A 13,686-nucleotide genomic window follows, 5' to 3' on the forward strand; every position below is an offset into this window, starting at 1 on the left:
TAGCGCCCAGGATTCGCAGCCTCAATGTGGGTACAAAGGTGGATTTGTAAATGGTTAACTTTGTGCCCTTTGAGATCTCCTTCTTGTTGAGGAAGTTTGCTCGGATGGCATTAAACAAGCGCCCTGCTGTTCCTATTCTTTCTGTTATTTCCTCCTCCATCTTTCCGTCTGAGCTGATGATTGAGCCAAGATACTTGAACTTGGCGACTTGCTCTAATAGTTTACTATCGACCATGATACAGTGTCTCTCCCCATTCCTGCTGATAACCATAGTCTTCGTCTTGTCCACATTCACCTCCATATCTTTTTTCTTAAGCACTTCCACCCATACGTTGATGTTGTGTTGTAGGTTTTGTTCGCTGGAGGCTACAACAATCAGGTCATCAGCAAATGCCAGATCAGAAAATCATACTGGCCGCATGAGGTAATTTCCGACCATCAGTTTCTTGATTTTCTCATGACACAACTCCTTGTCTCGTAGTGAACTCTGCTGACCTCACATTTCCTGTCCGACAGTTCTTATACAGACTCGTGATTGAACTGCAACGTGACTTGCTAATTCCATACTCCTTTAGGACTTTCCAGAGTTTGGACCTTGGGACTCTGTCGAATGCCTGTTTCAGGTCAATAAAGGCAGCATGAAGGGTCTTGTTCTTCTCCAGTAGCTTTGCACTGGCCATCCTAACAGTAAATATGAGATCTTTCTGGGGCGATTCCATCATGCCCTTGGGCCTTTTCATTCTTGAGTTGTTTAATAGCCAACTGCATTTCATTTATCCTTAAGTCTTCTCCTTCTTGTTCTCCTTCTCTCCCCATCTCCTCTATTTCCTCACTTGACCCTGGGCTGTCTCCATTCTCATTTCCATTCAGTAAATCATTAAAATATTCTTTCCATCTCTCCATTATTTCTTTCTCTTCTATTAAGATTTTCCCTTCCTTGTCTTTTATAAACTTTAGAGGGCATTGTTTCTCCTTTCTCATGTTTTTCAGTGCTCAATAGAACAGCTTCTGGTTCTCTTTATAATTTTTCTCCATTCTTTGTCCAAATTCTTCCCAAGACTGTCTTTTCGCTATTTTCACTAGATCTTTAACCTTTCTTTTGTGTTCCTTATACATCTCATGGTCCTCAGCATCCTTGCTTTCTAAGTATTTCTTCCATATTTCCTTTTTCTTACTTACTTCTTCCTTGATGTCATCATTCCAACAGCTTGTTCTTTTCTTGTACTCCCCCACCTTTGTTGTTCCACATACTTTACTTGCTGCTTCTAGTAGTATCTTCTTGAACATGTTCCACTTTCCCTCCAGGTCCATTCCCTTGATCCTCTCCTCTATCCTCTGACAATCCTCCACTTCCTGTGTGAACTGCTCCTGCACCTCATTGTTCTCTCTTAACTTGTACACTTAATCTTTTCTTGCTTGTTGTTCTTAAGTTGTTTCCTCGTTACCTTTGCTGTAGTTTCCATTATTGTTATCAAGATAAAATGGTCACTTCCTATTTTGTAGCCACAGTTAACTCGACAATCTGTCATCTTCTGGAGGTGATCTCTCTTCACTAACACATAATCTATGATAGAGCGCTCATCTCGGCTGGGTTCCTCCCTCGTGTACATATGTATCATCTTATGTGGGAACATGGTGTTCACTGCGATGAGATTATTGGCAACACAGAAATCAACAATCCTCTCACCATTGTTGTTAACCACGTGTTCACCATGGCGGCCAACAGTTCCGCCACTCCCCTCTGGCTGGTTTCCGACTCTGCCGTTGAGATTTCCTATTACAATGATTTCCCCTCGAGTGTCATCCATCACATTCTGGAGCTCTTCGTGGAACCTATCCTTCTCCTCCTTTCTTACATCGTCGTTCACTCCGTAAACCACAATAAACATCGTCAGCTCGATCTCAGGATCTAATCGTATGCTGACCGTGAGAATCCTATCCGCGTGGAATTTCCATTCTTGAATCTTGTTTCTGAAGTTCTTGTGGACCAGTAGTGCTACTCCTGATTTGGCTCTTACTCTGTTGCTAACTCCACTATAAATGAGTACATGATCATTCACCATTGTATCCACTCCTTGCTCTTTCCTTTTTGTCTCTGTCAGTGCCAGTACTACAAGTCTTGCTCTCTCGAATTCTGCCACTAGTTCATTCTCCTTTCCAGCTATTCCTCGTATATTCCATGTTCCAAATCTCATAATCCTTTTTCCTCACCACGTTGCGATCGGGTTCGGCAGTCCAGTATCTCTCTCGTTTTGACTTTTCATGGAAGTTATTTCGGGCATGTGAGAGATGGGCCCAGTGCCTATAAGGCAGTGAGGGGGCTGCCCTCTTTTGGCCCTGCCATGCTGCGGCTTCAGGACTGATGGTGTTCTCATTCCCTACTCCCTGAGACATTTTCTTCCTTCAGGACCTACAGCTGAAGGTCTGTCATTTAGTCTAGCCCTCACTCTCGACCTTACCGGCAAGGGTGACCCTGTCAGGAGCCGAAGCTCCCGCCGCCATCGCTCTTGGGATCACTGAGGCATGCAAGTCTCCCCACCACGTCAGGGTACCCGACCATGGGGGATGTTCCCATTTTCACACCAGGCAAATGCTGGGGCTGTACCTTAATTAAGGCCACGACCGGTTCCTTCTAACTCCTAGACCTTTCCTATCCCATCATCGCCATAAGACCTGTCTGTGTCGGTGCGACGTAAAGCTGCTAGCAAAAAAAAAAAAAAAAAAGAAGAAGAAAAAAGATGTGAACTTGCATTTGAGAGATGGCGGGTTCACACCTCACTGTTGACAGCCATGAAGATGGTTTTCTATGGTTTTTCACTTTTGCATCAACCATCTGGTGGGACTATACCTTAATTAAGGCCATGGTCACTTCCTTCCCAGTATTTGCCATGTTCTATCCCATTGTCGCCATAAGACTTGTCTATGTCAGTGCAATGTAAAACAATCAGCAGGAAAATGTTCTTTAAACAGGAAAGTTTTACATTGCACCGACATAGACAAGTCTCATGCCGAGCAGTTCTCTACCACACTTGGTTACAGTGAGAAGGAAAGGAAGTGACATGGCCTACTTAAGGTGCAGCCCCAGCATTTACCTGGTGTAAAAATAGGAAAACGCACAAAAACCATCTTCAGGGCTGCCAACAGTGGGGCTCAAACCCACCACCTCCCAAATGCAAACTCACAGTTATGTGACCCAAACCATATAGCCACCTCGCTCATTAATCTTCATTTTGTTTGGCTCCTTGGCTGAATTGTCAGTGTTTATTGGACAGTAATTAAAACAACCATCTGTGACTTAAGTTTGCGTATCACTACTCTCCACGCCTCCTCTCCTACCTCTCAGACATGGTGTTCAGCGCAAGGAAGCTTGCTAACTACTGGCCTCTTCCTATTTCCGGATGATGTCATAGCTCCACCGTACTTGATGGCAGGAGATAATGGAATCTGGACAGGTTGGTTTGTTAGTTACAGTACTCTATTATAGCCTTCAGTTCTGTTGGGCTGTGGTTTCAATTCCCAGCTGAGTCAGGGATTTTTGCCATATCTGGTTAGTTCTTCTGACTTGGGACTTGGTATTTATAATATATATCTCTACCTACATTTACATAAAATATACAGTACACACCAACTGTCAACATCGTAGTGGCTGTAATAGAATATATATTCCTCTACCAAATGTTGCCATCAGAAAGGGCATCTGACCATAAAATATAAGTCCAAAAGTTTCCATTGTGAGTGGGGCTGGTGTAAAATGCATTCACAGTATCCTCTGCCTGTAGTGACAGGCACCTAAAATGAGACCCCAGGGGCTTTCAACTTGGGAGTGTGGGGTGGCAACCACAGGGCTCTGGCTGAGTCGTGCGTTGTTTCCACATACTTGTGTGAAGTGCCACTTCACCACTTACTTTTACCATACGGTAATGAATTACTTAAATTTATTTTACTTATGACATTTGTTGGTTTTACGGAAAGAAAATGTTTTATTGTACGGCGTTTGGAGCACCTCATCACCTTATGAGAACCAGGGTAACTCACTAAAGCGCCGGCTGTCGGCCACAGTACGGCGCGTGAGACTGAGTGAAGACGAGAGATTCCGCAGCTGTCTCTACCTCCTAAGTGCTCCCTCCTAGCCCTTGGCCTTGGCGGTTGCCATGACAACCGTGACGTCGCCCGCGTACTTTCCACATAGCGGAATGTGCTAGTGAAGTTGTAAAAAGAGCGGAATGTTTCGTCTTCCCTGCGTCATCCTGTGTGAAGTACGAGTACTTACGCATCGTGGTTCATTCGTAGTGTTGTGCTGTTTTATTTAAATATGTATCTTATTTATGACATGGTGTGCATTTTATTATAAACACCATTTTCACGTTGGAGAAACGAAGATCAGAATGAAGTTCTACGTTTTGATCGCCCTACTGAATCACTGCAAATTTGTGCTACAAAAGAAGTGAGACATTCCGGTAAATTTTACAATCGTAGTTTCAAACGATCGTGGTTTAAGGAATTTCCATGGTTGTGCTCCTCTCCAGCTCTACAGAAGTTGTTTTGTTGGGCCTGCTTGCCTTTTATCAATAAAAATAACGTTTGGAATAAAGAAGGATTTTCAGCCCTTTTGAACATAACACGTTCTTTACATAAGCACTCAGACTCTGCAGAACATAAAATACGGCAGCTAGATTTCAAGACATTGGAAACAAACCAAAATACGATCTCTGATGTCCTGAAGGAAAATACCAGACTGTATATTGTAATTGTACAGTACAGTGAAAATGTACATTTAAATAGGCTTTTCCTTCAGTTGGTAATTGATGCAGTGCTCTATTTAAGTAAGCAAGAACTAGCTTTTCATGGTCATGACGAAACATTAAATTCAATAAATCGTGGTCATGTGCTGGACCTTCCGCCAGTCACAGGTACGAGTACAAAACAACCAAAAACAACACGTAGTTCCTAAATCTTGTCCTTCTCTGTGGTGTAGTGGTTAGTGCGATTAGCTGCCACCCCGGAGGCCCGGATTCGATTCCCGGCTCTGCCACGAAATTTGGAAAGTGGTACGAGGGCTGGAACGGGGTCCATTCAGCCTTGGGAGATCAACTGAGTAGAGGTGGGCTCGATTCCCACCTCAGCCATCCTGGAAGTGGTTTTCCGTGGTTTCCCACTTTTCCACCAGGCAAATGCCGGGACAGTACCTAACTTAAGGCCGCGGCCGCTTCCTTCCCTCTTCCTTCCAATCTTCCCATGCCCCACCAAGGCCCCTGTTCAGCATAGCAGGTGAGGCCGCCTGGGAGAGGTATTGGTCAGCCTCCCCAGTTGTATCCCCCGACCCAGAGTGTGAAACTCCAGGACACTGTTTTTGAGGCGGTAGAGGTGACATCCCTCGCTGAGTCCGAGGGAAAAACCAACCCTGGAGGGTGAGCAGATTAAGAAAGAAAGAAAGAAAGAAAGAAGTTCCTAAATCTGTCGCTCGAAACCGAACAGTAATAGCTCTTCACCATACTTTACAGCCACGAGCCGCCACTGATATGACTGGACTAGAAATAGGGGGAACCAAGAAGGAGGTGGACAGGGCTCTGGCTGAGTCGTGCGTTGTTTCCACATACTTGTGTCAGGCTCCTCACTTTCATTTTTTCTATCTGACTGTCCTTGGCCAACTCTTCTCCGTTTCCTACCCTACAGGAGAGAAGACTGCTATGATATGGACACGTTATGGGAAGGGATGAAAGCTATATAGGGAGGAGAGTGATGGATATGACTGGACTAGAAATAGGGGGAACCACCGGGCGAGTTGGCCTGCGCGTAGAGGCGCGCGGCTGTGAGCTTGCATCCGGGAGATAGTAGGTTCGAATCCCACTATCGGCAGCCCTGAAAATGGTTTTCCGTGGTTTCCCATTTTCACACCAGGCAAATGCTGGGGCTGTACCTTAATTAAGGCCACGGCCGCTTCCTTCCAACTCCTAGGCCTTTCCTATCCCATCGTCGCCATAAGACCTTTCTGTGTCGGTGCGACGTAAAGCCCATAGCAAAAAAAAAAAAATAGGGGGAACCAAGAAGGAGGTGGACAGACAATGTACGAGAAGATCTGAAGGAGAAGAAATTAGGGGAAGATGATGTGTGGGATAGGATAAAGTGAAAAATACTTGCCAGAAACATCGACCCCTCTTGAAGCGGGATAAGAAGAAGAATAGGAGGGAGTCTTTCATTTTCATGCTCCTCGTAGACCTTTCCTTTCTTGGGATGATACCTATATTCTTCTAAATAGGATATTGGAGCTCTTCCTTTCTCTCTTCTGAGTGTTAAGAGAGGGTGTTGCCCAGCAATACTTTACCATGCTTGGTTACAGTGGGAAGCCATACATATTTTCAAACATACTAACAATTTCAACTGAAGGAAGAAGCCAGATGGGTAAACAGAGCCTGGATACCACACACATACCACAACCACAGCTTCAGTCCACTACTTGACTTTGACTTTGTCAGGAGCAGACCTTCTTGTGAATGTTGGGCACAGTTTCCAGTTAAATGTTAGGAGCCACTAACTTAACTCAACCATGGCCACCAAGACTGGATAATTATTTCTTCTATTTTCAGTCCATTCTACATCATCTGTACACAGGCTGCATAAAATTTAAGTCTACTGGAAATTGAAAATGCAGGCCATCACACAAACATTATTCATTGACTTCTGAAAGTCCCTGTGTCCAGTCATCGGAGAAATTGTTCACAAGTGGATGTGAATGAATCCTTTCAGTTATTGATGGCCAGGCTCTATTGTAATCCTGTTGGCATTTGTTGGAGTAGGCAGTCCCCCAACCATCGTCTCCAGTTTTGATATTGACCAGGTCAAAGATGTTGCTGACTTCTTTCTCTTCATGCTTTGCTGTTTATTTTTTACATTGAAAGACTCTGCCTATCCTGTTCCTGTATTATGTCTGCTTATAATACTTGCATTTGGTTTTATGTTAATATTGTGCTTTCATTTTTAGTGGATTATTCTTCTGCTTTTTATAATTACTAATTTGCTCATGAAACAACAAAATAGGTAAATTCTGTGTTTTCATTTCCCTGTATAACTCACTACTGGGATATTCTCTTAGTATTTCCAGATGATTTAATAGGTGAATGCCTAAACAAAGAAAGCTACTTATGATAGTGATGAATTTAGCATCATTTTCAACAAAGAGTTAGCAACTGCTTGCTAAAATTTACCCCAAGCTATCCTTAATTGTCTAAATAACCCGTTGGTACAACCAATCTTAAAATTATATCAGGGAACTTCAGGGCACCCCCTGTGTTCACATCTCCTACTAGTGTTCTCTATCATATACACTGAATGACAGAGCAAATGCAACACCAAGAAGGAGTGGTCAGAACTTTATGCCAATTGCAGGGTAGACTGACGTCACTGAGGTATGCTCATGATGTGAAATGCGCCGCTGTGCTGCGCACATAGCGAACGATAAATGGGACACGGCGTTGGCGAATGGCCCACTTCGTACCGTGATTTCTCAGCCGACAGTCATTGTAGAACGTGTTGTCGTGTGCCACAGGACACGTGTATAGCTAAGAATGCCAGGCCGCCGTCAACGGAGGCATTTCCAGCAGACAGACGACTTTACGAGGGGTATGGTGATCGGGCTGAGAAGGGCAGGTTGGTCGCTTCGTCAAATTGCAGCCGATACCCACAGGGATGTGTCCACGGTGCAGCGCCTGTGGCGAAGATGGTTGGCGCAGGGACATGTGGCACGTGCGAGGGGTCCAGGCGCAGCCCGAGTGACGTCAGCACGCGAGGATCGGCGCATCCGCCGCCAAGCGGTGGCAGCCCCGCACGCCACGTCAACCGCCATTCTTCAGCATGTGCAAGACACCCTGGCTGTTCCAATATCGACCAGAACAATTTCCCGTCGATTGGTTGAAGGAGGCCTGCACTCCCGGCGTCCGCTCAGAAGACTACCATTGACTCCACAGCATAGACGTGCACGCCTGGCATGGTGCCGGGCTAGAGCGACTTGGATGAGGAAATGGCAGAACGTCGTGTTCTCCGATGAGTCACGCTTCTGTTCTGTCAGTGTTAGTCACCGCAGACGAGTGTGGCGTCGGCGTGGAGAAAGGTCAAATCCGGCAGTAACTGTGGAGCACCCTACCGCTAGACAACGCGGCATCATGGTTTGGGGCGCTATTGCGTATGATTCCACGTCACCTCTAGTGCGTATTCAAGGCACGTTAAATGCCCACCGCTACGTGCAGCATGTGCTGCGGCCGGTGGCACTCCCGTACCTTCAGGGGCTGCCCAATGCTCTGTTTCAGCAGGATAATGCCCGCCCACACACTGCTCGCATCTCCCAACAGGCTCTACGAGGTGTACAGATGCTTCCGTGGCCAGCGTACTCTCCGGATCTCTCACCAATCGAACACGTGTGGGATCTCATTGGACGCCGTTTGCAAACTCTGCCCCAGCCTCGTACGGACGACCAACTGTGGCAAATGGTTGACAGAGAATGGAGAACCATCCCTCAGGACACCATCCGCACTCTTATTGACTCTGTACCTCGACATGTTTCTGCGTGCATCGCCGCTCGCGGTGGTCCTACATCCTACTGAGTCGATGCCGTGCGCATTGTGTAACCTGCATATCGGTTTGAAATAAACATCAATTATTCGTCCGTGCCGTCTCTGTTTTTTCCCCAACTTTCATCCCTTTCGAACCACTGCTTCTTGGTGTTGCATTTGCTCTGTCAGTCAGTGTATATAACATAAAGTGGTTATTTTCTGGTACCCACAGGAATTCCATTGATGTAATTGACATGTAATTAATAGTCCTGTAGTCATACTTATTTGTTATAGCTGCAGTTTAGTCCCACATGCATGTTCAGTGGAAGTCAGACAACCACCACCTTGTGGGAAGCTAGGTATGCAGATACTCAGTTTACAGAAGGCAAGAATCGTAGGTCAATAATGAGAGGAGGAAAGAAACATAATGTTAATTGAAAAGGAACAAACAAGAGTGTGAATAACTTATACAATGTAGCTGTGAAGCAGAAATGTGTTCATTGGGGACTGAGTGATCATCTTTGCTTTCTGTTTCTCTCTTTGCCTCTCTCTTTATGTTCCTGCCTTCCATTTTTGTTTATTATTTATTTTAAGTCGCACCGAAGAGGTAACATGCCTGGCTCTTACCTGAAGGCCCCGAGTTCGATTCCTGGCCAGGTCAGGGATTTTTACCTGGTTGGTTCAAGTTCTATTCAGCCTACGTGTTTAGAGTTGAGGAACTATCTGACAGTGAAGTAGCGGCCCTGGTCTAGAAAGCCAAGAATAATGTCGGCAGCCCTGAGATGGTTTTCCATGGTTTTCCATTTTCACACCAGGCAAATGCTGGGGCTGTACCTTAATTCAGGCCACGGCCACTTCCTTCCGATTCCTAGGCCTTTCCTGTCCCATTGTTGCCATAAGACCTATCTGTGTCGGTGACGTTAAGCAAATAGCAGTAATGCTCAAGAGGATTCATCATGATGACCACACGGCACCTTGTAATCTGCAGGCCTCTGGGCTGAGCAGCTTGATGATCCAAAGCTCTTTGGGGCTGTCACGCCATGGAATTTGGTTCGTTTAAGTCGCACCTACTCAGACAGGTCTTATGGTGATGAAGATATATGACTGGAAAGGAAGTGAAAATGGCCATAGTTGAGATACAGCTCTAGCATATGCCTGGTGTGAAAATGAAAAACCACAGAAGACCATCTTCTGGGCTGCCGACAGTAGTGTTCCAAACCACCATCTCTCAAATGCAAGCTCACAGCTCCTTGACCCAAACTGACGCTTCTTCTGCTTTTCGTGCTTGCTCGTCCACCCATTGTATATGATCTTTCCTTACAATTTTCTTCACGCTCTTATCAGCTTATGCATATTCCTTTTATGCTGCTGCTTTCTGCGTCTTGTTTTACTGATATAACCATTGCCTTAACTTGCTTCCTGACCTCTATTTTTCTCCAAGTACCATTAGACATTCACTACATCCTTAGATGATTGTGACCGGGCGAGTTGGCCGTGCGGTTAGGAGCGCGCAGCTGTGAGCTTGCATCCAGGAGATAGTGGGTTCAAACCCCACTGTCAGCTGCCCTGAATATGGTTTTCCGTGGTTTCCCATTTTCACACCAGACTTCCTTCCCATTTCCTGGCCTTTCCTATCCCATCGTCGCCATAAGACTTATCTGTGTCGGTGCAACGTAAAACAAATAGCAAAAAAAGAAAAAAAATGATTGTGGAATCGAAGTACTTTCTCATTGGCTTCTAAGTATATACTTAACTTTCTTCCTTGTTGATTCAGCATCCATCTTAGGTTCCGGTTCAAGTTCAACAGCAGGTTCTGATTCAACACCAAGAGCTTCAAAGAGATTTCTTAGTTCTGTCTGGATTTCTTTCCTATTGCCTTCATCTTGGAATTTAAGCAAAGTCAAAGTCATCTTCGTACAGGCCATGAAGGCCCTTGGAGGAGTGGAAGGTAAAGGCTTCCACTATTCGTAACCTCGGCACTTGATGGGGTAGAGTGGTTAGCTCTACGCCCGGCCGCCTTTGCCCCCCAGGAATTAACCTGGTACTCATTTTTGGTGTAGGATGAGTGAACCTCAGAGCCATGTGCACCTCCGGAAGTGAAAATCTCGTTTCTTCAATTTTATGACTTGCCGACGGGGATATGAATCCACGTCCTTCCAGGTGAACCGAGCACGCCTTTACCGTGGAGGATAGTGTTACGTGTGGTGTGTGAGTTGCAGGGATGTTGAGGACAACACAAACACCCAGCCCCCGGGCCATTGGAATTAACCAATTAAGGTTAAAATCCCCGACCCTGCCGGGAGTCGAACCCGGGACCCTCTGAACCGAAGGTCAATACGCTGACCATTCAGCCAACAAGTCGGACAACCAACAGTGTGAGTGTTGATGAGTGAATGATTCGTGTGTGTGTGTTGGGGGGGGGCGGGTAATTTTCTTTAAATGAATTAAAACTTATTTTTCAATAGTTTGAAAAACGATATGCACATATTGGTATAATTATTATGTTGCATTTATTATGAATTTATGTTACAAATTAATTTCTTTTAAAATGTTTAATATTCTCCACAATTTTTCTGTACGCTGACATGGTTAAGTTTAAGAGAGAACCATGAGTCCTAACTTTGCCACTATTAAAGACCAATAAATAAATAAATAAATAAATAAATAAATAAATAAATAAATAAATAAATAAATAAATAAATAAGTTCCTTTCAGGATTTTTAACATAACTTATTTGACTTCTTTGATTTTTTTATCAGGCCCTCTGCAAGGACAAAGATGGCAAAGAGGACAGCCGTGTAATTAGTGCCTTCCATCATGAAGTCTGTAAACTTTATAATGATCTTCAAGACATCAAGTCATTTCCCGTAATTATCGTGGCAACGTGCAACACCAACAATGAAACAGTGGTAATTATTTCTGTATAAAATAAGTTTAATTCAACAATATGAGTAGTGGTATAATTATTACGTTGCATTTATGAATGTTGTTACATGTTATTCTTTTGCAGTCTCCCATTGCTCCAAACCTGGCACGAATGTTTCTTCATACAATACGCTTGTCAAATCCAAATGAAAGTGAGCGCTTGGCTATGCTAGACTGGCTTGCAAGAAGATCAGCAGTACAAATCTCTGGTGATGTGTCTTTGTCTCAGCTGGCTGGACGGTCATCAGGACTTGTATTCGCAGATCTCACGGCTCTAATGTGTCATGCAAATAGGTAAAACGAATTTGTTTACTAAGAAAAAAATATACCTAACAATTTTGTTGGCATGCATAACAGCTAAACACATTAAGTCAAAGGAGTCCAACCAGACAACATAATACATTTTATTTTTTGACCGAGCAAATGGCTGCGTGGTTTGGGTCACATAACTATCAGCTCGAATTCAGGAGAGAGTGGATTCAGATATGTTTTCCATGGTTTCCCATTTTCACACCAGTTAAATGCAATAAGCTGAGGCAGTACTGAAATCACTGGTGCTTCTGATCAAAAGATAATTTTCCTGTAAGCTTATTTAACCACAAAATTAATGCACTCCTTGAAAGATAAACTCTACATTATACAGATTTCCAAATCATTCAGTAGAAATTGAGCATGATTGCACAGAAAGAATATGAATCGTTAGATATATCTGGTGACAATGGCATGTTTTGGTAATTAAAACCCCTTAATCATTATTGTTTTACTTTCTTTAATTTATCATAATTTAGTTTAGTTGTATACTTTTATTTCTTTCCTTTCTTGTTTCACTTCTGTCAGATAATTATTCATAATTATTTGTCATTGTTATTATTGTTTGTTACTATCGTGGCTAATGTTAATTCATCTGTGTGGAATTTCTCTAAGTAATATTGTCAACACTTGTACTTAATTGATATAGTTCTAAACATGCTCATAGTGTTACTGAAATTTATTCTTTTCATTATTTGTATCATCATAATTAATATCATTATAATTATTCATATTATTATTATTATTATTATTATTATTATTATTATTATTATTATTATTATTATTATTATTATTATTATTATTAATATTTCTGTAAATATTATGTAGTAGAAATTAGTCTGCCATCAACTTTTGTAATTGAGGAAGTATCCTATTATCAATGCAAATAAATAAAGTACTGTAAATAAATAAATAAATAAATAAATAAATAAATAAATAAAAGTATTTTTCTGATAAGTGATGATCAATAATTATTTTTTAGGAACTGTTATAAACATGTCAAATCATCTGGTGTTGATGTGTCCTCAAATCAATCACTGAGGAGCCAGGACTTTGAGGATGCTCTTGGTAGGTATACATAGTCTTTCATAACTGGAGACTAATCTGTATATGAAGGATGTGAGTTCACTTTATAATTTTTGCTTTAGAGACAATGCAAGCAGCATATGCTGATGCAATTGGTGCTCCCAAGATTCCTTCTGTATCATGGAGCGATGTTGGAGGATTGGCAGACTTGAAAGAGGAAATCCTTCGCACCATTACTTTCCCTTTACAGCATCCAGAACTGGCATCAACGGGCTTACGCAGATCAGGTAAGTTCATAAATGGAAACAGGGCGAATATCCTCTGTGATTGTCTGTGTTCCCTGCTGTGCTGATCAGTGTTCCAAAAATGTGCAGTAGATGTCACTGAATTGCATGTTCCCATGCTTTTGTTCTATCTGCAGCTTCAACAACCAACTTGGCAAGGTCAAGTTTCTTTTAAAGGATGTCTTGCTGTTTAATATTTACGTAGAATTGCATATTTCAAGTTTTTCTCATCTTTGAAATTTATGTCCTGCTTCTACTAAGAGATTTTACTCAGTTTGTTGAAACAACTTTTTAAAATGTACGTCCCCCTCCCTTCTCTTGAAGATAATACATGTTTTTCATCTCATTAACAGGTCTGCTTCTGTATGGTCCTCCAGGAACTGGCAAGACTCTCTTAGCTAAAGCAGTTGCCACCGAGTGCAACCTCAACTTTCTCTCTGTAAAGGGGCCCGAACTGCTGAACATGTATGTGGGACAGAGTGAGGAAAATGTCAGAGAAGGTATGTATATACTGCACTTGCACATATAATTTTGATTATCCCCTTCTCAGTGAAGGAGAGAGGAGGAACGGATAATCCATTTGACTTGTTCTTATAAAG

At 43.0% G+C, this 13,686-nt stretch overlaps 1 protein-coding gene across 5 annotated transcripts in view; it reads left to right on the top strand.

Annotated features, from left to right (window-relative positions):
* Pex6 (peroxin 6) overlaps positions 1–13,686 on the top strand; it is a 47,143-nt gene that overhangs the window by 2,598 nt on the left and 30,859 nt on the right. For 4 of the 5 annotated variants that reach the window (XM_068228477.1, XM_067150638.2, XM_067150635.2 and 1 more), the window contains exons 2-6: positions 11,303–11,452; positions 11,554–11,762; positions 12,760–12,845; positions 12,926–13,090; positions 13,441–13,587. In XM_068228477.1, the coding sequence (XP_068084578.1) occupies positions 11,581–11,762; positions 12,760–12,845; positions 12,926–13,090; positions 13,441–13,587 (580 nt within the window). In that variant the 5' untranslated portion in view covers positions 11,303–11,452; positions 11,554–11,580. Of the gene's footprint in view, positions 1–3,422; positions 3,453–11,302; positions 11,453–11,553; positions 11,763–12,759; positions 12,846–12,925; positions 13,091–13,440; positions 13,588–13,686 lie in introns of those variants that run through there. The other variant, XM_067150637.2, reaches the window with a different exon arrangement.

This window comes from Anabrus simplex, chromosome 7, assembly GCF_040414725.1.
Source record: "Anabrus simplex isolate iqAnaSimp1 chromosome 7, ASM4041472v1, whole genome shotgun sequence".
Taxonomy (NCBI): Eukaryota; Metazoa; Arthropoda; class Insecta; order Orthoptera; family Tettigoniidae; genus Anabrus; species Anabrus simplex.